This window comes from Aspergillus eucalypticola (assembly GCF_003184535.1).
Source record: "Aspergillus eucalypticola CBS 122712 chromosome Unknown BO83scaffold_11, whole genome shotgun sequence".
NCBI classification, from domain to species: domain Eukaryota; kingdom Fungi; phylum Ascomycota; class Eurotiomycetes; order Eurotiales; family Aspergillaceae; genus Aspergillus; species Aspergillus eucalypticola.
In genome coordinates, this window is record NW_020290285.1 from 724,377 (window position 1) to 751,617 (window position 27,241).

At 49.4% G+C, this 27,241-nt stretch overlaps 12 protein-coding genes and 1 non-coding gene across 13 annotated transcripts; 7 read left to right on the forward strand and 6 right to left on the reverse strand.

The window, feature by feature from the left end:
• Nucleotides 1–1,039: 1,039 nt before the first annotated feature.
• On the reverse strand, nt 1,040–2,292 carry BO83DRAFT_378221 (NAD(P)-binding protein). The gene has a single exon (XM_025531195.1). The coding sequence runs from the start codon at nt 2,212–2,214 to the stop codon at nt 1,267–1,269; it is 948 nt and encodes a 315-aa protein (XP_025388591.1). The 5' UTR covers nt 2,215–2,292; the 3' UTR covers nt 1,040–1,266.
• A 1,142-nt stretch (nt 2,293–3,434) lies between these two features.
• On the forward strand, nt 3,435–4,864 carry BO83DRAFT_378222 (NAD(P)/FAD-dependent oxidoreductase). The gene has a single exon (XM_025531196.1). It carries the CDS (start codon nt 3,482–3,484, stop codon nt 4,799–4,801), a length of 1,320 nt encoding a protein of 439 aa, XP_025388592.1. The 5' UTR covers nt 3,435–3,481; the 3' UTR covers nt 4,802–4,864.
• A 55-nt stretch (nt 4,865–4,919) lies between these two features.
• BO83DRAFT_426793 (ATP-dependent 6-phosphofructokinase) lies at nt 4,920–7,375 on the reverse strand (the record flags this gene model as incomplete). The annotated part of the gene is made up of 3 exons (XM_025535304.1): nt 4,920–6,068; nt 6,115–6,576; nt 6,635–7,375. The coding sequence occupies 3 exons, from the start codon at nt 7,373–7,375 to the stop codon at nt 4,920–4,922; spliced, it is 2,352 nt and encodes a 783-aa protein (XP_025388593.1).
• A 1,450-nt stretch (nt 7,376–8,825) lies between these two features.
• Nucleotides 8,826–8,898, forward strand: BO83DRAFT_t143. Its single transcript has one exon. It is a non-coding gene; the product is annotated as a tRNA-Lys (tRNA).
• A 491-nt stretch (nt 8,899–9,389) lies between these two features.
• Nucleotides 9,390–11,647, reverse strand: BO83DRAFT_398570 (putative heat shock trehalose synthase; the record flags this gene model as incomplete). Its single annotated transcript, XM_025533263.1, has 7 exons — nt 9,390–10,069; nt 10,121–10,230; nt 10,280–10,744; nt 10,801–10,922; nt 10,970–11,081; nt 11,125–11,531; nt 11,591–11,647. 7 exons carry the CDS (start codon nt 11,645–11,647, stop codon nt 9,390–9,392), a joined length of 1,953 nt encoding a protein of 650 aa, XP_025388594.1.
• A 676-nt stretch (nt 11,648–12,323) lies between these two features.
• On the reverse strand, nt 12,324–14,369 carry BO83DRAFT_416992 (FAD binding oxidoreductase; the record flags this gene model as incomplete). The annotated part of the gene is made up of 4 exons (XM_025534728.1): nt 12,324–12,638; nt 12,693–13,848; nt 13,908–14,026; nt 14,270–14,369. 4 exons carry the CDS (start codon nt 14,367–14,369, stop codon nt 12,487–12,489), a joined length of 1,527 nt encoding a protein of 508 aa, XP_025388595.1. The 3' UTR covers nt 12,324–12,486.
• Nucleotides 14,370–14,742: 373 nt separating this feature from the next.
• On the forward strand, nt 14,743–16,559 carry BO83DRAFT_26426 (oleate hydratase). Its single transcript, XM_025527052.1, has 2 exons — nt 14,743–15,328; nt 15,378–16,559. Exons 1-2 carry the CDS (start codon nt 14,787–14,789, stop codon nt 16,447–16,449), a joined length of 1,614 nt encoding a protein of 537 aa, XP_025388596.1. The 5' UTR covers nt 14,743–14,786; the 3' UTR covers nt 16,450–16,559.
• A 110-nt stretch (nt 16,560–16,669) lies between these two features.
• BO83DRAFT_312124 (3CxxC-type zinc finger protein) lies at nt 16,670–17,110 on the reverse strand (the record flags this gene model as incomplete). Its single annotated transcript, XM_025527505.1, has 1 exon — nt 16,670–17,110. One exon carries the CDS (start codon nt 17,108–17,110, stop codon nt 16,670–16,672), a length of 441 nt encoding a protein of 146 aa, XP_025388597.1.
• Nucleotides 17,111–17,858: 748 nt separating this feature from the next.
• On the forward strand, nt 17,859–20,071 carry BO83DRAFT_360324 (mediator of RNA polymerase II transcription subunit 17). The gene is made up of 3 exons (XM_025529394.1): nt 17,859–18,168; nt 18,234–18,619; nt 18,670–20,071. Exons 1-3 carry the CDS (start codon nt 17,897–17,899, stop codon nt 19,941–19,943), a joined length of 1,932 nt encoding a protein of 643 aa, XP_025388598.1. The 5' UTR covers nt 17,859–17,896; the 3' UTR covers nt 19,944–20,071.
• A 246-nt stretch (nt 20,072–20,317) lies between these two features.
• Nucleotides 20,318–21,790, forward strand: BO83DRAFT_408028 (protein kinase; the record flags this gene model as incomplete). Its single annotated transcript, XM_025534007.1, has 9 exons — nt 20,318–20,334; nt 20,359–20,470; nt 20,500–20,564; nt 20,629–20,718; nt 20,753–20,958; nt 21,013–21,314; nt 21,376–21,541; nt 21,603–21,661; nt 21,698–21,790. The coding sequence occupies 9 exons, from the start codon at nt 20,318–20,320 to the stop codon at nt 21,788–21,790; spliced, it is 1,110 nt and encodes a 369-aa protein (XP_025388599.1).
• Nucleotides 21,791–22,313: 523 nt separating this feature from the next.
• Nucleotides 22,314–23,325, forward strand: BO83DRAFT_408029 (carbonic anhydrase). The gene is made up of 2 exons (XM_025534008.1): nt 22,314–22,418; nt 22,512–23,325. The coding sequence occupies exons 1-2, from the start codon at nt 22,406–22,408 to the stop codon at nt 23,144–23,146; spliced, it is 648 nt and encodes a 215-aa protein (XP_025388600.1). The 5' UTR covers nt 22,314–22,405; the 3' UTR covers nt 23,147–23,325.
• Nucleotides 23,326–23,537: 212 nt separating this feature from the next.
• Nucleotides 23,538–25,338, reverse strand: BO83DRAFT_444689 (uncharacterized protein; the record flags this gene model as incomplete). Its single annotated transcript, XM_025536508.1, has 6 exons — nt 23,538–24,425; nt 24,489–24,569; nt 24,615–24,737; nt 24,787–24,977; nt 25,026–25,142; nt 25,189–25,338. 6 exons carry the CDS (start codon nt 25,336–25,338, stop codon nt 23,984–23,986), a joined length of 1,104 nt encoding a protein of 367 aa, XP_025388601.1. The 3' UTR covers nt 23,538–23,983.
• A 1,393-nt stretch (nt 25,339–26,731) lies between these two features.
• BO83DRAFT_26641 (uncharacterized protein) lies at nt 26,732–27,200 on the forward strand. The gene has a single exon (XM_025527055.1). The coding sequence runs from the start codon at nt 26,812–26,814 to the stop codon at nt 27,145–27,147; it is 336 nt and encodes a 111-aa protein (XP_025388602.1). The 5' UTR covers nt 26,732–26,811; the 3' UTR covers nt 27,148–27,200.
• The last annotated feature ends 41 nt before the right edge of the window (nt 27,201–27,241 follow it).

A 27,241-nucleotide genomic window follows, 5' to 3' on the forward strand; every position in this document is an offset into this window, starting at 1 on the left:
TTTTTGAATTGATTAATCTTCTCTTCTACAATCTCCGCTTTTCGGAACAACTTTCTATCTAAATTGAAAGTGGAGAAGGACGAAAAGCTCACATGAGCTTGTGGAAAGAATGCTCTTGTGAGAAACAAGGAGGAGAAGAGCCATTGGACTCCTTGTGCTTTTAGGTCGCTTTACCTACGGTACAGTAACGGTATGTGCTGAGACGGCTATTTTCGGCCCTATCGGCGCAGGCTTCGATCCCAAGGATGCCTCGCAACCGTATCGTTGCTATGCTAAGCCTTATTGGGGCTCGGGTCCTTTTGAGTATGTTGTAGGACGTGCCAGAATGCGCGCCAAGTAAGTCAGCCACCAAATGTTATCATGAAGTAGCTCCCCTACTTGTAGGTTGGGTTCTCTTGAAATTGAAACTGTGAATTTGTATTCGCGCAAAAATAGTTTGTACAAAGGGTTTCGCCCTTTTGAAAGTAGATTCTTGATGATAAGACAATGAAAGCACTGACTTCTAAATTTCTACTATTTTCTACATATCCAGCTTACTTGTTCAGGTATAGATTAATGCTTGTAATGTAAAAACATTTTTGTATTATGATGCAACTTCCTTTATACATAGATTTCTATAACTAAAGGACGGATACTCCGCCATATACTGCCAGTGTTTGGCCAGTAACATAAGAAGCCGTAATACTCAAAAGAAATATAATAGCACCAGCGAGCTCCTCAGGACGGCCGAGACGCTTCAGCGGATTCATATCAAGTATCTTGTGGAATAATTCTCTTGCCTTAACATCTGCATTATTACTAGTACTTAAATAGAGCAGCAGGGTCTTGATTACATCCAGTATAATATAATTATCTTACACATCCCTAGGCCTAAAATCTCTAGCCCAGGTGTAAATAAATCCAATCACTACATGCTTTACACTACCATAAGATAAATATCCATTTACTCCTACCAAGGACACAGTTGAGCTAATGATCACTATACTCAAGTTGATATGATTAACCGTATTAATAGTCTTAATTTACCGGAGAAGCTCTGTTCCCATATTCCATGCACCAATGAGATTTACATTAAAGTTAGTGGTAGTATTTTTGTTCTTGCCAATTAAGCCAGTAGATAATTATAAAATATCAGCGCAATTCATAAGTTCATTAACATGAGGGGTTTAGGCAAGGATCTTATTAAAGATTACTGTAACAGCCTCTCAGGAGAAGATGTTCACACCAGAGAAAATATAATATTCAACTTACTTAGGGATGATGGTATTATAATTCCGTGCCAATAGGGATTCCGAAATCAGCCAATGCCTGCACGTTATCCCCAGTAGCATTCTTAACGAGGTAGATCGCATCATCTGCGGTGCTTTTGGGAATATGGATATCCTTGGGGTTACCCATGACATTGTCGAAGTCGTGGAGGTATCCCTCGGGTGTGGATTGATTTGAACCTGGGAAAGTCGCCAGAGTGACTCGGGCTGCTCTGCCCGCGCCAACTGAGAAGATCTCACCAGAAATGGGACATTCGTCTGAGCTTAAGAGCGAAACAAAGGGAGCCACTTTGTGTGCTGGACAGTATTTTCGCATAAATTCGGCGATCCTAGGCTCGCTGGCCATACGACTCATTCCTGCCGGCATAAGGGCGTTGACTTTGATGCCAAACTGTGGGCCAAAGCGACCCATTTCCCGAGTCATAGCGAAGACCGCACCTTTGGAAGCCGAGTAGGCGCAATCGCCACCAGCCTCCATGCCCATGATAGCACTAGACGAGACATTGATGATCCGTCCATGCTTTTGCTTCTGCATAATCGGATATGCCGCGCTCACCATCATTACGGTGCCCACCGCCGAGACTTCCAAGACCCGCCGGAAATTGGCGACATCAACATCGTCATGCGGGCTGACTTTGCCCATAATGCCGGCGTTGTTGATCAGGATGTCGAGTCTGCCATATGCATCCACCGCTGATTGCACAATCTCTTTCGCGTCTGTGGACACATCGCTTCCGTTGGCTATAGCGGAGCCGCCTAATGCCTTGATCTCGTTCACAACACTCTGCGCTCGATTGATAGTCCCCGCATTTCCTTGAGCATCACCGCCGTAATCGTTGACAACCACTTTCGCGCCTGCCTTCGCTAACGCGAGTGCGTATTCCCGTCCTAGCCCGCCGCCTCCTCCGGTGACAATGGCAACGCGGTCCTTCAGGGTGATAGCCATGACTCTAGAAGTGGTCCACGTCGATATTGATTGACTTGCAAAATGATGAAAGTGGTTGTTCTTTCCGCAACTTGTTAGGTGTTTTTATGGAAGGGAAGTCAGAGCGGGGTAACCCCTGCGGTATTTAACCAGGTCTACTAGTTAGTTAGTTAGCTAGGTTAATGTAATCACCAATCGGACGGGCCACTCAATTGGGCGGGCCACCCGCCTGCTACAATTGCCCGATATAATCAGAATGAAGCCTTTCAGTCAACACAAATGCTTTCAAAAAAAGCTATCTAACTAATTACTAGATGGCTTAGAACACTGTATATATCAGCGACCAATATTAAAGTAATTACTGTCGGCTGCAGTTCACTTTCACCTTACTAATTGAATTCTTATCTACTCACTTGAAAACGATCTTTCCCATGAAAGCCCAGATCAATCACATGCCCCATACAAAATCATATTGAAATCCTAAGGCAAACAGAGCAGATTGGGCTCACTTCTTGCAAGTCCTGGTTTTCATTCTTTTATATGTGATTCTTATGTTATTCTGATTATTTGATCATAATTTCTTTGTTTCCTGATCAAATCAATGATTCATGACCCTGATCTAGATTCATTTACTATGAGCAGTGAATTGAAGATAGATAGGGCCTTTCACTTCCTGCCTAATTATGTTTGAAGCAAGCAAGTCATCCAATTCATTCACTCCCTATCTAAGGATTTATTCAGTTCCTATTTAGGAAGTCGGATTGCTTCCCTTTGACAGTTATTTATCTTTGTCTATCTTTATTATTTTGATATCTAGTTTCCTATTTAGGACTAGTATCACGTGACCCAGGTATATAATTATATAATTCTTATCTGACCATACCCTCTTGATCCAGTGATCAACATTAGGCCTAGTTCCACTAGACCGTCTACCCTTTTTAGCCTAGTGCCCCTGGGCCGCCCGACAGGTGGTATCTTCCTTAGATAGTTAAAAAGAAAAAGATTTAGAATATGATAGAATTTTTTTTATTAGGGTAGAAAGCCTGTTAACTAGCTAGATACGGAATTAACTATTGGATACTGTGAATTTTCTTATTTAATCAGCAACATACCAATAGTTAGTTGAGTTGTGCAGATCGGCATGGCGCTTATCAAGCAGCGGGAATGTCTGACAAACTTTCCACAGTATAAGAATCCACTAGCAGTAGCCACTACTACTCTAATCTACTTTAATCCTTTTATTTACATCCCACCACACCAACTACCTAAGAACTGGTATACCACCACAATGACCTCCCAACCTAACACAATAACAATCCCCATCATCGGCGCCTCCATCGCCGGCCTCACCATCGCCCACTCCCTCCTCTCGCACTTCTCCACAACCAACCATACTACCAACTCAACTACAAAAATAAAAATCCTCCTCATCAACCCCCACCCATCCTTCTACTGGGCCATCGCGGCCCCGCGCATCCTCACCAAACCAACTGCTTTCACAGAGTCACAATACCTCATCCCGATCGCCGATGGATTCGCCAAGTATTCTCCGGATGTATTCGAATTCATCCTAGGACGAGCGACATCGCTCGATTTCGAGAAAAAGTTACTAAATGTTGAGGAAGTCACCGACACTGAGAGTAATAAGACTCTGAGACAAGAAATCAAATATGATTATTTGGTTATCGCGTCGGGGAGTACACCATCGGCTTCTTCTACGGAAACATTATTCCCCGGTGAGGATAATAAAGATGGTGAAAATGGGGAGATATATCCCTTCAAACTATCCCCCACTTCTACCACTACCATCACGGAGGCGATTAAATCTGCCCAAACCACCATCTCCACCGCGAAAAAAATCACCGTCATCGGGGCAGGTCCCATCGGGGTAGAAATAGCAGGTGAATTGGGTGATCTCATCTCCTCCTCTCCCTCCGAAGAAGGAGAAGAAAAGAAAGTAATAACCCTCATCTCATCCACCCCACGCATTCTCCCCACATTGAAACCCTCCGCCAGCGAAACAGCCACATCCCTCCTTAGTAAAAAAGGCGTGCGAGTCCTCACAGATCGGAAAGTCATTTCTGTCTCTCCTAAGGAAGAGGGCGGGTATGAAATCAAACTCAACAACGGGGACACTCTGGAGACGGATATCTACATCCCGACTATCGGAGTCCTGCCTAATAGTTCTTATATACCCCGGGAAGTACTCGATGAGCGTGGTTGGGTGAGGGTTGATGAGGAGTTGAAGGTGTCCGGCGTGGAGGGGGTGTATGCGGCGGGGGATATTACCACTCATACGCAAAAGTTGTCGTTTAAGGCGGATGAGATGGCTGGGGTGGTGGTGGGGAATTTGGTGGATGATATTAATCATGCTACTGGTGCTGGGAATGGGAATGGGAGTAGGAAGAAGGGATGGCGGAGGGGATGTGGTGGTGGTGGTGGGAGGAAGACGTATGATGAAGGGACCGATGTGATGATGGTGGTTCCTGTGGGAACTTCTGGCGGTACAGGGCAGGCGTTTGGGTGGGTGTTGGTTAGTTTTATGGTGTGGTTGGCCAAGGGGAGGGATTATTTTATTTGGAAGGCTAAGGGGTATGTGTTCAAATAGACTGCCTTTACTGTGTACTAGCCATCATGTTATTGTACTGTACTTAATTCGGGATGCTCATAACCTTTCATCATCATAGCCTGACTCTATGTCTAGGCGTTTATCGCTGCTTTCTGCGCTAAACATTCTCGTAGCAACTCCACGTCGCATTGTTCACACTCGCCCGGCCAGACAGAATGTTCACCGTGTCCTGCAGCTCCAGCCAGAATTCCGTCTTGGGCCGACGGCGCGCCCAGTCCGTCTCGGTCGCTTCCAGTCCGTTCGCTCCTCCCATCGGCGAGAACAACACTTGCGAGCCCTTGATGCCAATGACCGACGCAGACAGCTCATCGGCCGCAATCTCATCCGCAGACTTGCCCGCATAGCTCTCCAGGTGCAGCATACACTTGGTGGCCATCCGCAGCGCCCGGATACGGTCCATCGGCGACGGCTTGCCACCCTGCTGGAAATGTCCCGGCACCGCCGCACGGCTCTCGAAGCGTCCCTTGGCCTCCTCCTTGATCATGTCGGCGACCACTTGCGTCGTGTACGTGCTGGACGCGCACTCGTTGCGCAGGATGATCTTACCCGCGCGGTTCGCTCCCTTGTCGCGCGCAAAGTTGTCACGCAGGAAGTCAATGTCGCGGGCCAGCATCTTGATGTCAATGCCCTCCTCGGGAATGTACACGGCCACTGCGCCCACGGACAGACCAGCCGTCGTGGCGATGTAACCCGACTTGCCACCCTGCGTCTCGATGACGAACACACGGCGACGAGAAGATGAGGCCGACTGGCGGATGGCGTCGCAGAAGTCGATGAGTGTGTTAAGGCAGGTGTCGCTACCCAGCGAGTATTCTGTGCCCGGCACGTTGTTGGAAATTGTTGCCGGCAGCACGGTCATGGGGATCTTGAACTCGGGGTACTTCTCGCGCGCCTGGCGAAGCTGGCTGACGGCCGTGAACGCCTCGAATCCACCCACCACGAACAGTGCATCAAAGCCAAACTTCTTGAAGCTCTTGGCTGTCGTCGCGAGGTCATCGCCGGGCAGACCACGGTTGGTACCGATATCTGAACCACCCTCATTGACCCAGCTGTCCGATTCCTGCCACGCTACCTCGCGCACAGAGCAGATGGGAGTGTCTTCATAGTGCCGGCAGAGACCGGGGAAACCGTTGTGAATAGCCAGGGGGGTGTGGCCGCGAGTCAGGCAGTAGGCAACGGCCGCGCGGGTAGCCTGGTTCATACCACCGGCGGGGGCGCCAACGTGAATAATACCGATGCGCATTCTCTGCGAGCTGTTAGCTCAGTACACAACGATTTCCAATGTGACATACCTTGTTCTCAGGGAGGAGCAGCTTCGGGTGGTCGGGCGTGGAGGTGTTAATGTATGAATAGTGGTACTCCTTGAATTCCGAATCGCGGAGGGCCATAGCTTCGGCGAACTCCTTGTTCTGGATGTGCTTGGTGACCGTCTTGGTGTGCTGCACAGCGTCCATCAACGGCATGCGCAGGATCTTGTTCTCGCGGATGGTGATGACCGGGGACGGGGCCCCGGGCTGCATGTCGAGCACCGCGCGGACAGCCTCAACACCCTGCAACGTGGACAGCCAGCGGTCGTAGGCACAGGCAGCACCACCTCTCTGAGTGTGACCCAACACAGTCACACGGGTATCCAGGTTCAACCGCTCCGTCAGAATATCCTTAATCTTTGAGCTCGAAATCTTGTTGAGATGGCGATCCTGGGCACCTTCGGCGACGATAACGATCGTCCTGCGCTTTCCACGCTCCTTTCTGTTCTGCAGGGAGTTAGCGATGCCTCTTAGAGAGCTCTTCACGAGTCTCCAATCAACCCACCTTGGTGATAATAGCACACATGTCATCCTCCCATCCGTCCTTGGGCGGCATTTCAGGCACGAACAGCCAGTCGGCACCGGTACTGATAGCGGACATCAAGGCCAGCCAACCGCAGTGACGACCCATGACCTCAATGACGAAGCCACGCTGGTGGGAAAAGGCAGTATCGAAGACATCGTCGACGGCGTCACAAATGCGAGTGAGGGAGGAGTAGCAACCAATGGTAGCGTCGGTGCCGGACATGTCGTTATCGATCGAACCCACCAACCCGACGATGTTCAGAATCTGGTATGGCTTGACCTGCTCTTCGGTCAATTCGCCCGTCTCGACCAATTCCTTCAACAGACCGGGCCACTCGGAACGGAATAGGTCGGCACCAGTCAAACTGCCATCACCACCACAGACGACGAGGGCGTCAATGCCACGCAAGACCATGTTCTTGGCCGCGCGCAGACGACCGGGGCGCTCACGGAAGGTCATGCAGCGGGCGGAACCGATCAAGGTACCACCGCGGGACAACCAGCCGCGGACATCCTCCCAGTGAAGCTGACGGATCATGTCGCCGCCATTGACGAGACCCTCGTAACCTTCGTAGACGGCGAAGGCTTCACAGTCGGAGTGGATGGCCATCCGGACGACAGCCCGGACGACACCGTTCATACCGGGAGCATCGCCACCAGAGGTCAAGACACCGATACGGCGTCTCTTGGGCGGTTGCACGGGAGCTTGAGGGGGAGCCATCGTGCGATGGGATTATGTGGGGGGAGGGTGTTCAGCAATTGTTCGGGGAAGAGCAACAGCTGAACAAGAAGGTTTTTAGAAAACAAAAGCTGGAGAAGAAAGAATGGAGTAATAATGGAGAGAAGAGGAGAGGCAAAGAGATAACTTGGGTGTTTGAAAGGGTGGGGGAGAAGAGCAGCGCAGGTGCCGGTGAGAAAAAGCGGGTGTGGGCAACCAGTACGTCACTGACTCCGGCCGTCACTGCCCCGCTATACAAATACCTTTATTATTTATTCCTTTGGTAACAAAAGTAAACTAACTGCCCACCACCGGGGGTGAAAAATTCCTTGGTCTGCAGGTGAATGGGCTAGATGCTGTTCGAATGCCGATCGGGCGGGTGACCTTGCTGCACGCTGCAATGGGCAGATGCTACTCCAGTAATAATAATAATTAATAGCAGGGAATGTTTCTTCTTTCAGTCTGCAAAACCACAACCTGATGTCACCGCCTCTGCTGGATCGGGACTAGTGCGATACAATTCACGTGATATATGGTTTAGGGCCCGTGCTGCACGTGATAGCTATACACGCTAGTCCCAAACAAGCGGACACGCCCTTAATCCCTCGTCGCTGATTGAACGATACCTGCTATACAATTAAGTACCTGGGAATTGTTAAGGAGAGAGGTGGCATGATGAAGACTCCTCCTGCTTCTTTCATCTCACCTCAAACTCCCTGCAAAAGCGTTGAGTGCATGAATATCTGGAAATTTACACAAGCATGATGTTACTACGCTGAAGTTCTTCCACTGCCGGACCCCTGTGGTCCACCCCCAATGCCCGGTTTGGCGGTGGAGATATGACAACATAAGTCACCTCCAGCTACAAAGTACCGCTCTACAGGGTACTGAATGCAATCATAGACTGTGTACATTTGCTCATTCATCCTTGTGCATTTGACCCGGAGCATGAGGGTTCGTCAACAGAACGCTGCTACACACTCAGGAGTGGCACTATCCCGCCGAGACCGTGGTCCAACACTGGTGACACGATTCGTACACAGCAAGTGGCGCGGTGTATCTCTACCCCTGTCCAAACGGCATCCTAGTACAACCATTTCATCTTTCAACGAAATTCCCAGGTTCAATGAAAGTCTGGACTATCACAAGATCCATGGCACCACCATATACACCACACCAGACACAAAGCCTTCGCCAGTACTAGGCAAACACCCTGCTAGCTGACACCGGTCCATGTTAATCAGCCATCAGTGCTCGGAGACAAAAGACAGGCGATTCACATATGCCTACTAACATACTCACTAAAAACCAGATACCCACATATTCCCACACCTTTCGGAACCCCCTTGGCCCTTTTGCTATCGTGTGAACATTTCCTCTGACATCGCACGAACCACTCAACCTTTCCATTCCCCTGTTATACCCTCTTCACCCAGCATCTTCCAACGAGCAAGCCCGGCTAGCTCAATCGGTAGAGCGTGAGACTCTTAATCTCAAGGCTGCGGGTTCGAGCCCCGCGTTGGGCTTTACTTTTTGCTTTTGAAGGTTTTTACCTCTCATGATGTGGTTCGTGATGGGGAAGCATACAATTTTTTTTTCTGGATCCGAAGCTGTAGTGGGCCCATCGGACCCACCGCAGACAAACTGACCAATGATATGGGTCGCTTAGCAGTTACTCCAAAAGTGCTCTATAGGAAGTACAATTTACTTACTTTTTACTCTGTTGTGGTACGCTCACACTTATGAGGTGAAGATTTGTCTATCTGTTTCTCCGTATGATAGTGGTCATCGTGGATGATTTCGATGCATAATGAGACTATGTTAAGTAATTTATTGAATGCCGTGGTGGGACTAAACCATAGGATATGATGGTCCTCGCTATGAACCAACTACTTAGTAATTACTACCCGATAAATATATAATCGACACTAACACCGGGAGATTCATACATTCAACAGCCACTATCACATAGTATTTCAATCCCACTTGCTTACTAGTAGTTCCTCTTCGTAATCAACTACACTGCATGCCAATCACACTCACTACACCCCACCTCCTCCCTCGCCAACTCAAAAATATCTCCCCCCCTCGGCTCAAACTTCACCCCCCTCGACAATTTTGACGCCAAATACAACCAACCAACCGCATTCCCAACCGTAGTATTCGCATCAGACAGCCTCCTAAGCCCTGCACCTCCCTCCTCAGAAGACACCCTATCAACACTAAAGATCCTCGAAAAACACTGAGCAATCCCCTCCTCATCTCCCTTGTCGACCAAGATAGCATTCTCCGATTCATGCACAAAAGGAAACAACTCGGTTTCCCGAACAGCAACCACCGGGGTTCCCTTCTGAATAGCTGCAAGAAGCAACTCAGGGACCCCATGAAGAGTGGATAGCTGAACCAGTGCTCTTGCATTCGTGAGTAGGGCGTTCCACATTTGATCAATGGCTCCGATGGGGACGATGCAGACGGATGCAGATAGAGTCTCGCTGCTGTCGATTTGGGACATTGCTGCGTCGTAGAAAACGGTACTTTCGGGGGTTCGGAATGGGCCGCGGTGGCAGATTAGGAGCTTGGGGACTTGGCGGCTTGGACGCTCTTTGGTGCAGATGTCGCAGAACTTTTGGTATGCGTGGAGAAGGCAGAGTGTTCCGTCTCCGGGTCGAAATTGGGATAGGTGGAGAATGTATTGCTCTAACGCATGGGAGTTTAGTATGGTTCAAGGGCCGGGTTTAGGGATCTTACCCTCTGGATAGCGTATAATGGTCATCTGGAGCGTTCTGCATAGAGAGCTGAACTCACGACCGTAGAAGCCAATGTCCCAGTCAGTTAAGGACTTGTTTTGACCATCGAGTCTATACTGCATCAGCATGCCCGCAAGTCATAGAAGGGTGGAGACAGTACTGGTCAACAGAGAATGACATATAACCAACATTCTCCTCTGGCATTATACGCGGCGCAAGCTCCTTAGGGAGTAGCGACACCACCAAGTCCACGTGGGTTAGCCGGGTTCGGATGAAATCCCACGCTCGGGACTGCGGGCTATTGGGATCATTCAGTGACTCTCCCTGGGGCTGGAGACTGCTCTCAAAAATGACTGGCCGCTCGGGATCTTGTTGCCTGGACAGGAGAGCCAATGTTAAGAGCGGCGCACTGTCAATAATCACTACGTCGACGCCTCCCTCCGCACGAGGCCTGAGGGGCCCATTCTCGCATAGCCAGTATCTCCTGGCGTTGGAGTATGCAAAATCGAGGATAAGTAGCTCATCGTTGATGGTGATATCTGACAGGGGGTCACTTAGTCCTTCCAGGGTGTCCTGCATCTTTCGAATGAGGGGAATCATTCCTGGACGTGGCTTCGGCACAAACCTGTAAGAACGTCGTAAGAATCACAATTAACCGGCTCCAGGATATAAAAGTCATACCATTTAACATGAACCCCAACGCTCTCGGTAAACCTTGACAAGGCATGTCTGGTCGGAACATCAGGCTTGCCTTGACAGGTCATACTGAAGAAAGCGACCTTCACCTCCCTTTCCCTCAGATCCTGGGCAAAACATTGAGCTAAAGACCATGGGACACTGTCGAATTAACCGTCTTTTCATAGTCTTCCGCACTGGCAAGGTGTACATGGTAACCTCTGTCGACATCCACTGAACCATCAAAATTTATATGATTGTGCAGCACATGGCCAATACCAAAAGAACTACACAAGTCAGCATTAGCAACTATCACCTAGACATACTAACCGGATACACTTCCGCACCATCGAATCTGCTCGCTCGTCGAGCTCCTTCTTATGCCACCCGGCAAACGTTGTCAGCTCGCCCTGGTCATTATGCTGTCTTTCACGGTCCTTATGGTCCAAAACCAACGGGACAATGTCGAGTTCGCTCCATAGTCGCGAGCATAGTGACGGACATCTATAGACAAGAGACTGATGCAGAGCAGCGCTAATTATCTTTTCGGCATGCTTTTCCCTGTACCTTTTCAGCTCCGTGATGATGGTGTCGGTTGCATAGTCTGAAACATTTGGACGCGGAGCATGCCAAGTACACACGAGAAAGTCGACCAGATCGGTCAGGTTCCGGATAGCAATTGCAACTCTTCCGCTGGAATTATCGCTGATGATCTCTGTAATTCCAGCGTATATGACCTAGTAGTTTCCTTCATCAGCAACCCAATGTCATGTATAGAAAGCAATGTTCATCCTACATTTAGTGGCCTTCCTGACCAGGACTCTGCGTCAAAATCTGAGCTAATGGAACTCATTTCTTATGATAATCAGAAGCTTATATTGATCAATATTATGGCCGATCATACTCACCATGTAAAATCAACAGATCTTAACGCTCTTATACCCTCTACTATACATGCTTTTGCCTTCCCGGATTGCTTTCCGTACAACCCTACATGGGCTGTTGTTGCCGAACGCCGGGCCTGGAGCGGGGAAATTTTCGGCGTCCCAGAGGAACAAAGACGCCCCCTCTCGCTTGACGCACAAATGACATCTAGCAGCATTTCTTCTAACTGCATTGTGCCCATCGTATGACAAGGAATAGACCATAAAGTAGCCAGACCTCTCGCTTGAAAGGAACACTCGCGTATTATCCGGCCGGCTCCGGCATCAACTCGGAAGGTAGTGTTGGTTCGGCCGAGTAGGACCTTCATGCATTCCTTGCAACTATCACGAAGCTGATGATGGAATGAAGTATGCTACTTAGATTTATACTTTCATATAGCGTGAGAATAATCCTTCACACTAATGAGGGAATATGGTTGTAGCAGTCCGTAATAATTCCTCTCGACATTAAGATGAGCTATATCCAAAAATCAACAAGCCCGCGGAGAAATGAGCAGGCCTTTCCCAGGGCAGCTACGAATGGCCTAAATCTCCAGATAGCCTCGAGGCAAAATACATACTTTATTGCTAACCAGTGTGCCTGCTCTTTCAGTCACTCACGAGCCTCTACATCCTGGATTGCCTGACATGACACCCAATCGGGCGATTGAAGACTGGCCTTGTTGTTCTTTATGAGGATGAAACAACTTTGTTATTCAATCTCTCACCAGACTAGCACAACCCTCACATGAATGGGTCAACTCAGATACTAAGATTTGTCTGTCTGCTCTACATGGGGTTTTGCTGGTGCAAGTAGATCATGCCACTTGCGGAATACATTATGCGGGTCATACTTCCTCTTCAGCTTCTTTAGTCGAGGCAAGTTAACGCCGAACAACTTCTCGGCACTAAAGTCATGTCCTACAGACATTAGAAAGAGAGTTCTTTATACACAGCTTCATCATAGATACTTACCGGCAAGATTGGGACACGCCACAACCTGATCATCAGGAATGCCTCGCTGCGCTTCCAAGATTTTGGAGATAATGCTCCGCTGAAGAGCATGCATCTTCGCATCCAGCTCAGAGTCGTGCCAGCATAATAAGAGCTTGGCGCTGCAATAAGGCCCTCGATTGGCACACGCGGTGTCTTCAACAGGAAGCTCCACAGTCTTTTCGTATGGTAAATTATCGAACATCAACACGCTATCTTCCATACGAGGGTACGCATTCAGAGCCTCAACGAACTGACTGTAAAGATCTTGCAAAAGGCTTGTCTCGAGCGGTCGCATGATGTTTGCGCCACTGATGCTTTTGCGGCCTTCTGGCACTGGGTCGACATTAGCAAATGCATTCATCTCTACATACGTCCTCATGCCAGTATGGTTGGTCAGAGGGTTCATCAGAGGGCTCTGATATAGGATGGGTCCAAAAAATATTCCTCCTTGATACGCAGACCCGTCGTAGAAAACCACAGCCCGCAATACCATTTGCTTTTCATCTCGTGAATATGCGAATCCAAAGTAGAAGCCACTGTTCGGATCCTGACGTCGATCGAACTCGTTCGCAAAATCGACAAGCATTGGTAGCCTATCCACATCGTACTCTATCACCCCTCCGAAAAACGTGTCTCGGACTTTGTGGGCACGGAATACAAACTCAGTAGCAATACCAAAAGCTTGTCCAGCTCCGCGCATCGCCCAGAATAGGTCCTGGTTATTTTCATTTGATGCTTCAACGATGGTGCCGTCGGCCAGGACCACTTTGACACCCACCAGCTGGTCTGCAATCAGGCCGTACTGCCCTGTGAGCCATCCGGAGCCACCTCCTAATGTTGACCCGCCCACCCCAGCGTGACTGGCGATGGCGCCTACCACAGCTAGCCCGTAAGGAGCAGTTGAATGATTGACCATATCCCAGGTCGCGCCTCCCTGGACACACACCGTCTCAGAGGCAGGGTCTGTCAAGACCTTGCGCATCCTAGCCAAGCTGATCACCACACCTCCATGCGACGAAGAAGCCCCAGTAGTGGAGTGTCCACCAGCCTCGACCACGAAGTCGATGTGATTCTTCCGGCAGAAGCGGACTACCTCAGCCACCTCTGCTGTACTTGCTACACGTACAACGGCACCCTGTGCTTGGTCAGAACAGTATTCAAGCGATCCGGAGGAGAGAGAAAGTAGTCACATACAGCTTCTTTTTCGCAGGTGTCACTCCATCGCTGAATGCTCGTCGCATAATCATCGCACCCGATACAGATAACCTCAGCTCTAGTTCCTTGCAATTGCCTCCTCAGTTCCAGCGCACGGGCTTATGACAGGAACGGCATGGCTGAGATTTTGGTTACACGACCTCGGTTGGTTCACCGTGGAAATCATCAAATCGACAAGAAATTTGTAGCCCCGACCATAGAGCAGGAGATGGAAACCGACTTATCTGCACATTCTGTCGAGTGCCAACAGACGGTCGCTGTTTCGCTGGTAGATGAGAAGACCTACATAGGTGACATGGAAACGTCTCCAAGCTGGCCACTAGGACGTTATAATCTTCTACGGTCGTGCAACGTATCAAGTGCTTGACGCAAATCATACGATTTGAAGGCTTGTTCATGCCGCACCCCCGACGTTCCATTAGACGTGGCTGATTCCGCCATGGATGGCTCTACCTAGATCACGAACTGCACAACTTAAAGTTTCCCCAACCACGGGCCCTTCCCACACGTGGAGGGATCTGCTAGATAGCTCTCCTGGGCTGACGAAAATGGAAGACGCCTTCCGGCCAATAGTCGTAAATACCATCCTTTGGGTGTACCGATTATGCTGTTTGTACTCCGGTTTCTCGTGATACTGCATCCCATCTCATGACAGTCGGTTCATCGTGATGATATCATGACACTGTGGCTTCTGAGCACTTCAATGTATTGCAACCACTTCCCCTTGATATCCAAACCTGCTTAGTACATAGTCTACGATTCTACAGGTTATTCTCACACAGATACTTAGTTCCCTTGTATCTTTTTATATCATCGAACAACAACGACTGAGGATAAGAAGTAATCAATAAATTCAAGATGAACCGCGGAAACGGATTGAAGCGGGACCCAAAAACCACGCAGGCCTGGCTCATAGGCAGTGGAATATCATCACTGGCTGGTGCAGTCCACCTCATTCACGATGCGGGTGTTCCTGCGGCGAATATCCACATCCTTGACGTGCACTCCCACGCAGGTGGCGGCATCAAAAGTTGCGGCGACGCAGAGAACGGTTACGTTCTGTACACTGGAAGCCTGCCTTACTTCCATGATCGATGTGTAGAGCACCTTCTTTCCCTTGTTCCCAGCGCCGATAATCCAAAGCAGTCACTCCTTGATAGCATTAAGGAGTTGGACCGGGCAACCTCTCCTAAACGGACAGCGCCAACACGTCTCATAAAGCATGGAGGTAAAGGCCCAGAATGCCTCCACTCCAAAAGTCTCCAGATTGGTCCGAAGTACCGAATGGAACTGATCAAATTAATGCTTGAAAATGAGCGTATGCTCGGAGAGAAAGCCATACAGGACGTCTTCGATGAAGCATTTTTCAAGACTAACTTTTGGACGCTATGGTCTACTACGTAGGTTGATACTGCGATTTCCCACTGTTACAAAGCTGATGATATACAGCTTCGCTATGCAGCCATGGCATAGCCTGGCAGAGTTCAGAAGATGTCTATGTAAACACCTGGCTGAAATCGAACGCCTGAATGACGTGAAGGCTTTGGATCGAACCAAGTATACAATCTACGAGTCAGTTGTTATGCCAATCGAATCATATCTGAAATCACAGGGAGTCGACTTTCACTTCAACGCAAAGGTCACGAGCCTGCAAATGAACCCGAAAGAGGCCCAGACTACCGTCTCCGGAATCATCCTCAAAGATAACGGCGAACAGAAGATCATCGACGTGAGGCCCGAGGACCTTGTCATGGTTACCCTTGGATCAACAACTTCTGCAACTGAGAGGGGATCAAACGACAAGGCCCCGAATCCTGTACCCCAGCATAGCAAAGAGTTCCTGGATGATGACTGGGCCCTGTGGGTCGACCTGATGCAGGCCTCTACGGATTATGGAAACCCGTTCAACTTCCACAACAACGTTGACCAGTCGACTCTGGAGTCTTTCACGGTTACCCTCCGCAACAGCGACTTTATGGAACGGTACGAGAAATTAACCAACAACAAACCCGGCACGGGGGCTTTGCTTTCCTTCTCCGATAGCAACTGGGGCCTGAGTATCAGCGTTCCGCGTCAGCCCGTGTGCTCTGACCAGCCCTCCTCCGTCGATGTATTCTGGGGCTATGGATTACACCCTGAGAAGACTGGAAACTTCGTCCATAAGCCCATGTGTCATTGCTCCGGCAAGGAGATTTTAACAGAGGTGCTATCCCAGCTAGGAATGCCAGTGGATGACATACTCCCGAACTCGATCACGAAGCCTGTTCTGATGCCCATGGCCACGGCACCACTGATGCCCCGTCGCCATGACTTCCGCCCTGAAGTCATGCCTTCCCAGAGCAAGAACTTGGCCTTGGTGGGACAGTATGTTGAGATTCAGGATGATACGACTTTGAGCATGGAGTATAGCGTGCGTGGAGCCCAGATGGCTGTGTTCTCAGCTATGAAGCTGAACAAGCATCCTCCCAAGATTGAACGACACCTCTTGTTATCTGTTTTTGATTTGCTTGGAGGCGCTTAGTCGATACCTTCAAAGTTATGATCAGTGAAGTACATGTTTATCGTTGTATTTCTTCATAGTTACTGCGGATTCTGTACCCAAGCAAACTGTATTATGTCTGTCATTGCAATTATCGCTCAATATCCCAAGCTCCTACTTAATGTGACATAACACCAGACTGACCAATTACCATTACCAATTAACCAATGCATTTCTACCAAATATCATCCTCATCCCACACCTACTCCGCAAATGAACACCTCCCAGCCTTACACCCCTCACATAACTCCCTATTATGCGGCTTGGTCCTCTTCGTCTCATCATAGACAGGCCTCTCCACATCAACCCCATACCACTTCTTTATGCGATACGCAATTCTCTCCGCATAACTCTCCTCATCCAGAAACGGCCGACTGAGCGAATTACACTTCTTACAGCGCTGATGATACACCCGTGCATTGTACTCGTCGTCTGGGTACAGCCGGATCGTAATGGCGATCTTCTTGCTCGTCCACCCGGTTGACGTGCACGAGTCATTTGAGCAAACGAACCGGCCCATGATGTTCGTGTCGTATTCTTTTTTGCTGCTGGTGGCGTCGTCGAAGGGATGGAAGGTTAGCGAGGTGATTGGAAGGGAGGAGCTCAGGTGGTTGAGGACGTCGCTGTGCAGGGCTGGGTACATGGACCAGCGGTTGCGGGGGAGGTTGGATTTGGGCTTGGATCTGGATTTGCGGGAGGGCATGTTGGATGGGTGTAGCTGTCAGTGAGTGTGTGGAGGCGATGGCTGCTGATGGGATTCTTGGAGGGGATAATCAGGTTGATTGTATGTATTGACAGACTCAGGCAGAAGCGGGGTGTTTTGGGTAATTATGAGTTAGGCTTGTGATGTGCTTGAATCACATGCGTTCCACCTATAGGTATCTCTCTCCGGCTGTAGTACCGGGGTAGCTAGGTTTCGCTCACGATTGGCTTGATCATAGTCTATTTTGATCCGACTTATATGTATAATGATATGTAGCAGTATGGAACAGTGAGGAATAACATACAAGGCTTTGCTTTTCACATATTAGGTATACTGAAGCATCTTAGGATAGTATTTCTTCATCGGGTTGGTTCTGCCGGTGTCACTGTCACCAGTTCTGCCTCCTGAAGAGTAACCCGAGCAATGTTTAGACAATCAGAGCTACCGGACCATCCTCAGGCTACATCAAATTCTAAGCAAATAACCTGGCGATGATGCACAAAGCAACAAAGTGAAATATATCCAATGACACTATATCCATAAGGGTTTCTTCCTGAGGCATAAACTTGGACCCACCATCCACACCAGTCCATATCCGGACTAGCACCTAGCTCCAAAGCAGTCACGTGCCTCCTATCAGCAATGCGATCATTCGTCACCATCACTCCATTATCAAACAACAATACACCTTCAACTTGACCTGCCCTCCGGCAGCGGACCACAATCATGGCCGACTCCTTCAGCCTCCCTCTGCGCCCACTCACGGAGAAGCCCGACCGCCCCGACACCCTCCCAATCGAGATTGCCCAAATTAACGCCCGATGGGGATCCTTCCGCGACGTGAACGAAGAGACACTGCTTGCCAAGATCGAAGAGGACAAGAACCGGGATCCATGGGAGGAGGAAGACGAGGACGATAAACCCGCCGAGGATGTGGACTCGACCGAGCGTCTGGAAACATTGTACAAGCGGCGTGCCGAGATCTTGCAGTTCGCTATGTAAGTAGGTGTTTGCTGTTGACCATAAGTGGGCAATGGAGCTAACTGGGTTGCTGCGAGTGAAGGCAGGCGCATATGGAAGCTCTGTTCGCTCTGGATTTTGTTTCGCTTTTGCTTTCGAAGCACACCCCTCGTCAGGCGGAGACTTCTATGTCGACGTTCTTGAAGCAGGTTGCGCCGCTTGGGTCCTTGAATGCGGAGATCGTGGAGCCGCCGCCGAAGTCGGAGGCCGCTGTGCAGGATGTTAAGACTGTGTCGCGGGGCTGGAGGGCGCAAAACTTCAATGCTGCTGCGAATAAATTGCTTAATTCGGCGACGCGGTTGGAAGAAGAGGTCGCTTCGGAGACGAAGTACTGGGATGAGGTGCTGGCGGTTAAGGAGAAGGGATGGAAGGTCTGCAGGTTGCCTCGCGAGAGAACTGCGCTGGGAGTACAATATGGGTTCTTGGAAGGTAGGTTCGCTACTTGCTTACGGTGGATTGTTGCTAATTGCATTGTATAGCCACGCCTATATTCCGCGACCGGGGTCTTGCTGCTCTACGGAGGGCTGATAATGGAAGCTTGATACTGGATAAGGGGCTGGCGCCGCAGAAGACGAGGACGGTTCGAGTGCGTGTGAAAAACCGCGACCAAATTACGGGATGCTCGAAGATGCCGGATCCGATCCCCGATGCGGCTTCAGTTGAGCGCAGGATCTTGCAAGCACGCGACACAGTGTACGAGGAGGAGCTATTCCACGAATTGATGCGCGAAGCACGTATTATGGGAAGTCATGGTGTGACGACTCGGCAAAACCTGGTCCGTGTACCGATATCCGAAGAGCAAGAAATCTTGCTGGATCTGGTAGATGCCGACCGTGAAATGCCCGACGAAGACAAGATTGAGTCAACAGAACACGACATCCTTGCCAATGGACTTTCTCATTCCATTCGGATCCTGCTCGCGTATGCACACCGTCAGAACCTGCGACGCAGAACCCAACCACCACCTCCGCTCTCCCAGAAACGTCGGCATACCCCCGAGTATCAGCTCTTGCGCCCCGTGATGGCGTATCTCCAACACAGCTCGCACGTCCGGTGGCTGGAGTCCTTCATGAATGATATTTATCGGGTTCTCCGCGCGGCAGGAGTTGAGCGTGATTTCCACGCTGTGCCTTTTGCGTCTGTGAGCCTTCCCAAAGTGCAAGCTGTTCCGAAGGTAGAGAGTCTGGTGCAACAGTTCCTGATGCCCTTCGAATCGACCTTTTCCGGCCATTTGATCACCCCACAGAGCTCTTTCCGTGTGAAAATCCGTACCAACCCGGTATCACCGCCTTTTGGCACCCACTACGACATTTCCATTGACCTTCCTCACCATCCCGAAGTGCAGCCTCCCGGTCGGATTGGGTTGCAGAATGAAGCAGCCGCAGCTCTCATGCATTTTGTGAAGTTGGACATCGTGTCGGCCATCGCGCTTCAAGGCTCGAAGACGGCCAAAAACACTACCAAGAAAGAAGGCGTCGAGGGAGATAGGCAGTTGACCTGGGAGGCAGCATACCCACACCACGGTGAACTGCTGGCGTTGTCGAATGCTGGCCGTAGTAAGAAGCTGAAGATCAGCTTGTCACGGGAGGAATTGAAGGTGGAAACATTTCCGCTTCGAGGACTTGAAGGATTTGGCCGATCGGGCGCCACCAAGGCACCGAGTTTACAGTCTCAGACATGGACATCGGACCAGGCAGCTTCTAAGCCTGGTTTGATGGAGTTTGTGGCTGAGGTGTCGCGGGAGCAGTCATAAGCAGCTGCCGTCCCCTATGCTGAGTACGTAGGAATATCCCTCAAGATAGAATCGGAGCATGTGTGGCGAACTCCTGGATAGATAGGTGTTTTATGTATTGATACCCATGACAAAATATTCCAATAACTGGCACAAATATGTGAATGGTCCAATCTTCCACGAAACTAACCTACCTGTAAATAGCCTGGATGACCCGCCTAAGGAATTCGCAGACGCGGGACGAAGGGATGCTTTCACGTGGTGCATTAGTCTGAACCCCATATGCATTGTTCCGGTCATTTAACCCACAACCACATACACTCCCCCATCCTCCTCATCAGCGTCATGAAGGCATTCTCCAAGTCTCATATCAGCCTGTTCTTTCTTACTTCCAGATGACGTCGCTGTTGAGGTTGGTCAGAAACTCTTTTCGCAGGGCTCCATCCCGTCCCCTGTGTTTCCCGACCAGCGGATGGGACATAATCCCTGCGACGGAGATACTTGACGAAAAGCGATTCGATGGATTCAAGAAGGGGCAATATTATCCAGTAATATCGGGAATGTTTTTGCCTCCAAGTACCAGGTCATTAGCAAGCTGGGATCTGGCGTTACTTCAACTACATGGCTTGCCCGTGATCTCGAGTGAGTCTTATCTACCGAACAGTTCTGATCTGTCTACCAGGCCATGAAATATTAATACAGCCAGGGGCCATCGATATGTGACACTGAAAGTTTATACTCGAGATGAAGACAACGCAGAAGAGTTCCGAATCTATAATCACTTGAAAGAGCACAAGTCATCCCACCCACCCTGGCTATGCGCACGTGAGAACAACAGCTCTTGATCTATTCACCATTTCTCGCAATGGAGGCGATCATCACTGTCACGTCCAGCAGCCCATGTGGGAGAGCTTTCGTCATCTACTTTATCGAAATCCCGCACATCGCTTTACCGAGGACTTGCTCAAAGCCGGTCTCATGCAGATATTTCTCGCACTTGATTACCTCTACATTGAATGCAAGCTTGTTCATACAGGTACACCAGCCCTGTCATTAACGAAGGAGAAAAAAAAAATCACGACTGGAAAAGATATCAAGAGCGATAATATTCTGCAAGAAATTGCGGACAGTTCAATACTTGAAGCTTTTACCAAAGCTGAAATGGACAACCCGTCGCCCCGCAAATTCGTTAATGGCGCACCAGTATATGCTTCGCGGCGTTTTGAACTACCCAAGATTTTTAGACGCGCAGTATTGAGTGACTTTGGATCTGCAGTACGAGGTGATGAGAAACAAGACCATGATGTCCAGCCGAATGTTTACAGATCGCCGGAGGTAATGTTGATGACCAAGTGGAGCTATCCCGTTGATATCTGGAATGTGGGTGTTGTGGTATGTTAAGTTCTCATTCCTTACTACTGTTATCGTGCGGGTACTAACGCGAATCGACTAGATTTGGGATTTATTCGAAGGAAAGCATATGTTCAATGGAAATGACCCCGACGAGAAAGGGTACTCTACCCGTGCGCATCTGGCAGAGGTGATCGGTCTCATAGGACCTCCCCCGTTAGATATGCTCGAGCGTGAAAAACGAAGTCATGATTTCTTTACTGAAGACGGTATGTCACAATTGCTTACTTTAAGTTGCCAAACATGAAAGACTCACTGAAGACCGAGCAGGGAAATGGAAACAATGCATAGCCATACCGCAGACAGGGGGGCTAGAGGCATCAGAAAACGTTTCTCGAAAGCAGAAATAAGGAGATGTTTCAGAGTTTATGAGGGGGATGCTCCAGTGGCGCCCAGGAGCTAGAAAGACGGCAAAAGAGCTTCTCAAAGATCCCTGGCTAAATGAACAGATAGAGTAATGTACACTTTGTGTCAGATGGGGGGAAATATCAATCCTGAAACAACCCGACAGTGCCGACACACCCGAACACTAGCGTTTCACCTCCTTATCAACCCGATAAGAGCATCACCACTACTATTTATATTTCCGCAATAGCCGATAGATTGATCCAGATTACCTCGGAAGTATATCCCATGGATATCTGTATATTAATCCCTCATCCTCATCCCTTTTCGCGTATCACATCCATACAAACGGAATGTGTATATGCCTCAACGATGGTGCAACAAGTCTGTGCTCTGATAGTATTGACGAATGGGATGTGCCGGACGCAGAGATTAAGCGCTGTAGGTTCAGTGTCATGTGTACTATAGATCGATCCATATCATGCAATCTAGATCATCTGGTCATAGATGATGGATGGAAAGGGGACGGGTATACGGCATGCTTACTTGGTAGTAGTATCCCTATTTGAAGGGAGGGGACGTACGTAGCACTCTGTATGATAAGTAAATAAGTATTCAGTTTATTCCTCGTCGTCAGTCTTTTGCTACGTACTACCAAGTCATCAAGTACAACCCATCTATATCAACTTCCAACTTCACCTCCATACTACTACATTCTACTAGCAACCATGGCCGTCACAGGTACGCCCTCCTCCCTCGCTCCCTCCCTTCGAGTCCCTTCCATCTATCCCTCGCCTCTTCACCAACTAACCAACCAACCAACCAACCACACAGACATCACCTCCCAACTCCCAGAAAAAGAAGGAGATACATACACTAAAGCCCTAACCCTCAACCACCTCTGGGCCGCAAAAACCACCCTCCAAAACCCCTCCCTATTCCCTACCCTCGCGCGCGCCCAACACCCCCAAATCCTCTGGATAGGATGTTCCGATTCACGGTGTCCTGAGACAACCCTCCTCGATCTAAACCCAGGCGACGTCTTCGTGCATCGCAATATCGCCAATGTGGTGAATAGCCAGGATGTCAATTGCGCTGCGGTGGTGGAGTATGCGGTGTGTCATTTACGGGTCAAGCATGTGGTTGTTTGTGGACATACGTGTTGCGGGGGCGTTGGGGCTGCCCTTGCTAGTTCTTCTTCCCAGGAGGGGAAGGGGGATGAGAGTGTACTGGATGCGTGGTTGAGGCCGGTGAAGAGGGTTAGGGATAGGTTTGCGAGTGAGTTGGGAGGTATAGATGGGGAGTATGCGAGGGGGGTTAGGTTGGTGGAGTTGAATGTGTTGGAGGGGGTGAGGGTGCTGAAGGGGATGGGGGTTGTGAGGGAGGCGGTGGAGAGGGGGGAGGTGCAGGTTCATGGGGTAGTTTATGATGTGGGTTGTGGGGTGGTGAGGGAGTTGGAGGTTGAATAGAGTAGAGTGGTTTGTGAGTGGGTGGATGTTAAGTTGTACTATATTGTAGATTATTGAGTGGTTGGGTAGATCTCATGGTTTCATTAGAAGTTTAGTGGGAGAAGTAAGAACAATTCCAAGATACTAGCAGGTTCTGATGATAGCATGATAAAGCCAATGTAGTGCCTGGCGATTGTGTGAAGAGGCTGGTTGTATCTGTGTATATGGTGTGATTAAACGTTGCTGGTATGATGATTTTCAAAGTCGTAGCACGATTCCAATCGACACAATTATATATAATATATTTAGGCTGCGGCATCAATACAACAAAAAGAAATCCATATTGTGATACAAGTACTCATTCCCTACGTCATCCCAAGTGATTAATTATCATTCAATCTGGAGATAATACCAATAGCACAATATAGCAGTTCGTGGTGGTGCCACAGCACAAACCAGCACTAGTGCCAGACTGGCTAATCAACTTCTAGAACAAGTACAAGAAGACTGCAGAAGAAGCAAAGAATAATCTAACTGACCACGTTGTGCAAATATGATCGTATGATCCATCACATTCCCGCGTGGTAATAAAATGATTGTCTGACTCGCGCATATATTGAGTCCCCCACTGCAGCCGTTAAGGCTTGGCGTTGCTTAGCCCAGCAATAAATTAAAATTCTTACCCAGCTTCCATAAGCCAATTCTTACCCTGCTTCCATAAGCCCACTCATGCTTGTAAGGATATTAGATCTTTGTATGTGACTTTTTTGTAGTAATTATATATATTAACATAAAGGAAATTATGCAAAAGTATAAGATACCCCAACTCCAACCATCCAACCATCCAACCTCCCAATGCTAATCATACGCCACAATAACCTGCCGACTAACAAGAATATCCGTGTCGCCCGGAGGAGTTCCGCCCGCAAGAATCTGCTTCTGACTATCTCCATCGCTCATCTGACTAGGTCGTCGCGTATGATCGGGCATCGAGGTAGTGGTGATCTTGTTGGTGTGCTTTCCCTGCTCAGCCAGCTCGTAATTGCGAGAATACAGGTTAGCCGGTCCCGTGCGCTGAGAGCTGTAGTATCCCCGGGAGTTGTATCGGTTGTTCGACGATGTCTTGCGGTCGCGGAGGACGCGGAATAGTGGGCGCAACGTCGCGACATTGCCGACGATCATGCCCAGGGCGTTTTCGGCGAATCCCCAAATCACCACGTTGGTGACGCTGTAGAGGTAGTTGGATTGGCTGGTTAGGGCGACGGTGTATTTGAGACGGACGCAGGCGGAAACAGAGGCGCTGTGGAGACCATTAGTTAGTTCATGCTCACCAGGGTGTAAATGAATAAGGAATTGTTCTTACAAGACACCCAGGCCCATTAGTCCGATAATCGAGATCTTGGTGTTGCGGTTCAGTTGGACATTCCATAGGAGAGGTACAGGTCTGCTTTAGTCAGTGGAATTCGATAATAGCTGGAAGTGACCGTACATGAAAGCCGTCACCCAGTCAGTGAGAATGTTAACAGCCGTGCAGGCGTAGTAGACATCGGCCAACACGTAGGATGGTTGGCAGTGTCCTCCCTTGGCGAGTAGTGAGGTATCCCAGGCCGCCCTGTAAAGTCAACATCGGTTGTTACGCTCAGATAGGTCGGGCGTCATACTCAACAGGGATGCAGTTGATCAAAATAAAGATCAATGCGATGATATTCATCAGCACAAAGACAACAATCACCACGTATTGCACATAGAGGTACGCTTTGCGACCCTCGGCCACTCGGATCAACATCCAGCTGATACTGAGCTTGATGGGAATAATGGCAGAACAGTAACCGACTTCGAAAATGAGGAAAAACTGAAAGAGTCAGTCCTATGTAGCTGAACATATTTGCACAATTCCTACCTTCTGTCCTTCTCCTTGGTATTTGACATTCTGTGGCTCTGCCAATACAGAATCACGAATACCAATGCCATTGAAAGCACCACCAAGACATCCAGCTACTAGCACGGCGAAAGGCACCTTGGAACATTAGCCATCAGTAAGACCTGCAAGGCTCTAAACCCACCAATGCAGCCGTCATGATCCAATCCTCCACACTCCATGACTTCCTGGTCACTCTGCAGTAAACCCGCAGGCCATAAGTCAATAATGCCAGCGTCGTCAACATGATGACACTGCCCGCCAGCGAAGGCGCTGCACCACCGTAGATGGCCATGGCGTCACGATTGAAAGCAGAGTCAATATCAGCCTTGTGGTGCAGACAAGGACATGGGTGTCAGACATAAATTTGAGGCAAGAGGGGGGGAGTGGACATGAGTGGGGAGTTAATACGGTTATGTTAAGTCGCCGCCATCATGGCAGCTGCGATGAAATTCCTGCTAGTACCTGGTCTAACACTCTTTAGGGATATCGTCGAGCACGCCGAGACAACTATGGCTCGTGGCACGGAGTCGCCATCTCTTCCACTTCGGTAGCCGGGAATACGAGAGCCCCCCTTTACTATCTGAACCTTAAGTGATCGCCTCTTTGGCTTGACAAACGGAGCCTATCTAACTGTATTCATGCGTCCCCACAGTTGCGCTAACGTCCGACAGGCTAAAGTCGATGCCCTGACTCGCTGGTGCGAGGCAAAGGTTTTCCCGGAGAGTGGATCAGGACTGCCAACAGCATGCGTACCCTCGGATGACACACCGCTGTCGCCATGATCTGCCAATCTAGAACTCCTGAAAATGGAGAGGGTCGAACATTCTGCGACCCTCATTTGACCGCAGGGGAGGAACGGGGAAATTACTGATAGCGATTGTCCTGGAGTGGTCTCCGGCGCCTTGGCGGCTTCTAAGCGAGATGTCCACTCCACGTTCATTTGAGCATTACTGCGTGGAGGTCGTATTTGCCACAGAGGCTAAGAGTCCAGCGGCTCTGACTATTGAATTGGCAATAAAACCTGGGATAATGGAAGCCCTTCGCAAGAGAAAATAGAAGGGGAGATGGAGTTGCCGATAATCGCCGGGAACCCTAAAGGTAGTCCCCGCAATTGCATGTCTGACGCACTAAAGAAACAAAAACTGGGTCCCCCCAACCGGATGGAAGGAATTGATTGGGAAACGACGAGCGCTGCAAGGAGAAAGCATGACTCGTCGGGCAACTGCTAGCTTGCAACACAGTAGGACAGACTCGCAATCGATTCCTACATCCAGTTAGACAGGAAACGCCTGTCCCGTCCAAACGCCATCAGGGAATTCCGATTGCCCTCATCCCCACTACTTGCGACCGAGCGCCAATCAAGGAATTCTTACCGATTGGATGGAGGTTGACTGGAAAGCTGCCAAGGCATCCAATTCTGGGTCGATGACTTGCGCACACAAACAAATAAATAGACTTCTCACCTCTCCATCCGTCCCAAAGGAAGAGTCGGGGAACCCGAGCTGTCGGCTCTTATCTGCGCGGGATTGACAATCGACATCCTCTCTTTGGCTAATAGGCCGATGAAAGAAACTAACCAACTACTAGTTATCCTTGGATCATAGATAACCAGTGGATGGCGGCTAATCTCCTGCAGGGGGACCTACTAGTCCATCAGTAGGGCGTTCAGGGGCCGCTGTGTGTGTGTGTGTGTGTGTGTGTGTTTGGGACGGGAGGAGTCACAACTGGCGGGGAAACCGGAGACTGCGCGACCCGAACTCGATCCATGGAACGTCTGTCCCAGGGAAATTGCGTGAAGAGCTTTATTTTTCCTGTGGTCATCTATGGGCAGTATGCCATATGTTGCATGCTGCATGCTGCTATGCTGCTACCAAGCTTTAAGCTTGATGGCGGCACAGGGCACGAGCCAATAAATTGCGTCTGTGGTGAGTTGGTCAGACGTCGATTGTCCTTTCTTCTGATCCTAGATAGTCAATTTGTACGGAGTACAACATCTACATCTTCCCGGGTTGCGGTTATTGATCCGTTGATCGACAGACATCACACGCTCGAGTCGGGGTCGATTGGCGTGGATGATCCTGAAGCTATATATAGAACTTGACGGCTGAAGGAGGAATAGGGGTAACTAAGCACTCGGAATCTTCTCCCCGAAGTCGCCTCCACACAAGTTAAGGAGATATTGTCCGAGGCAAAGG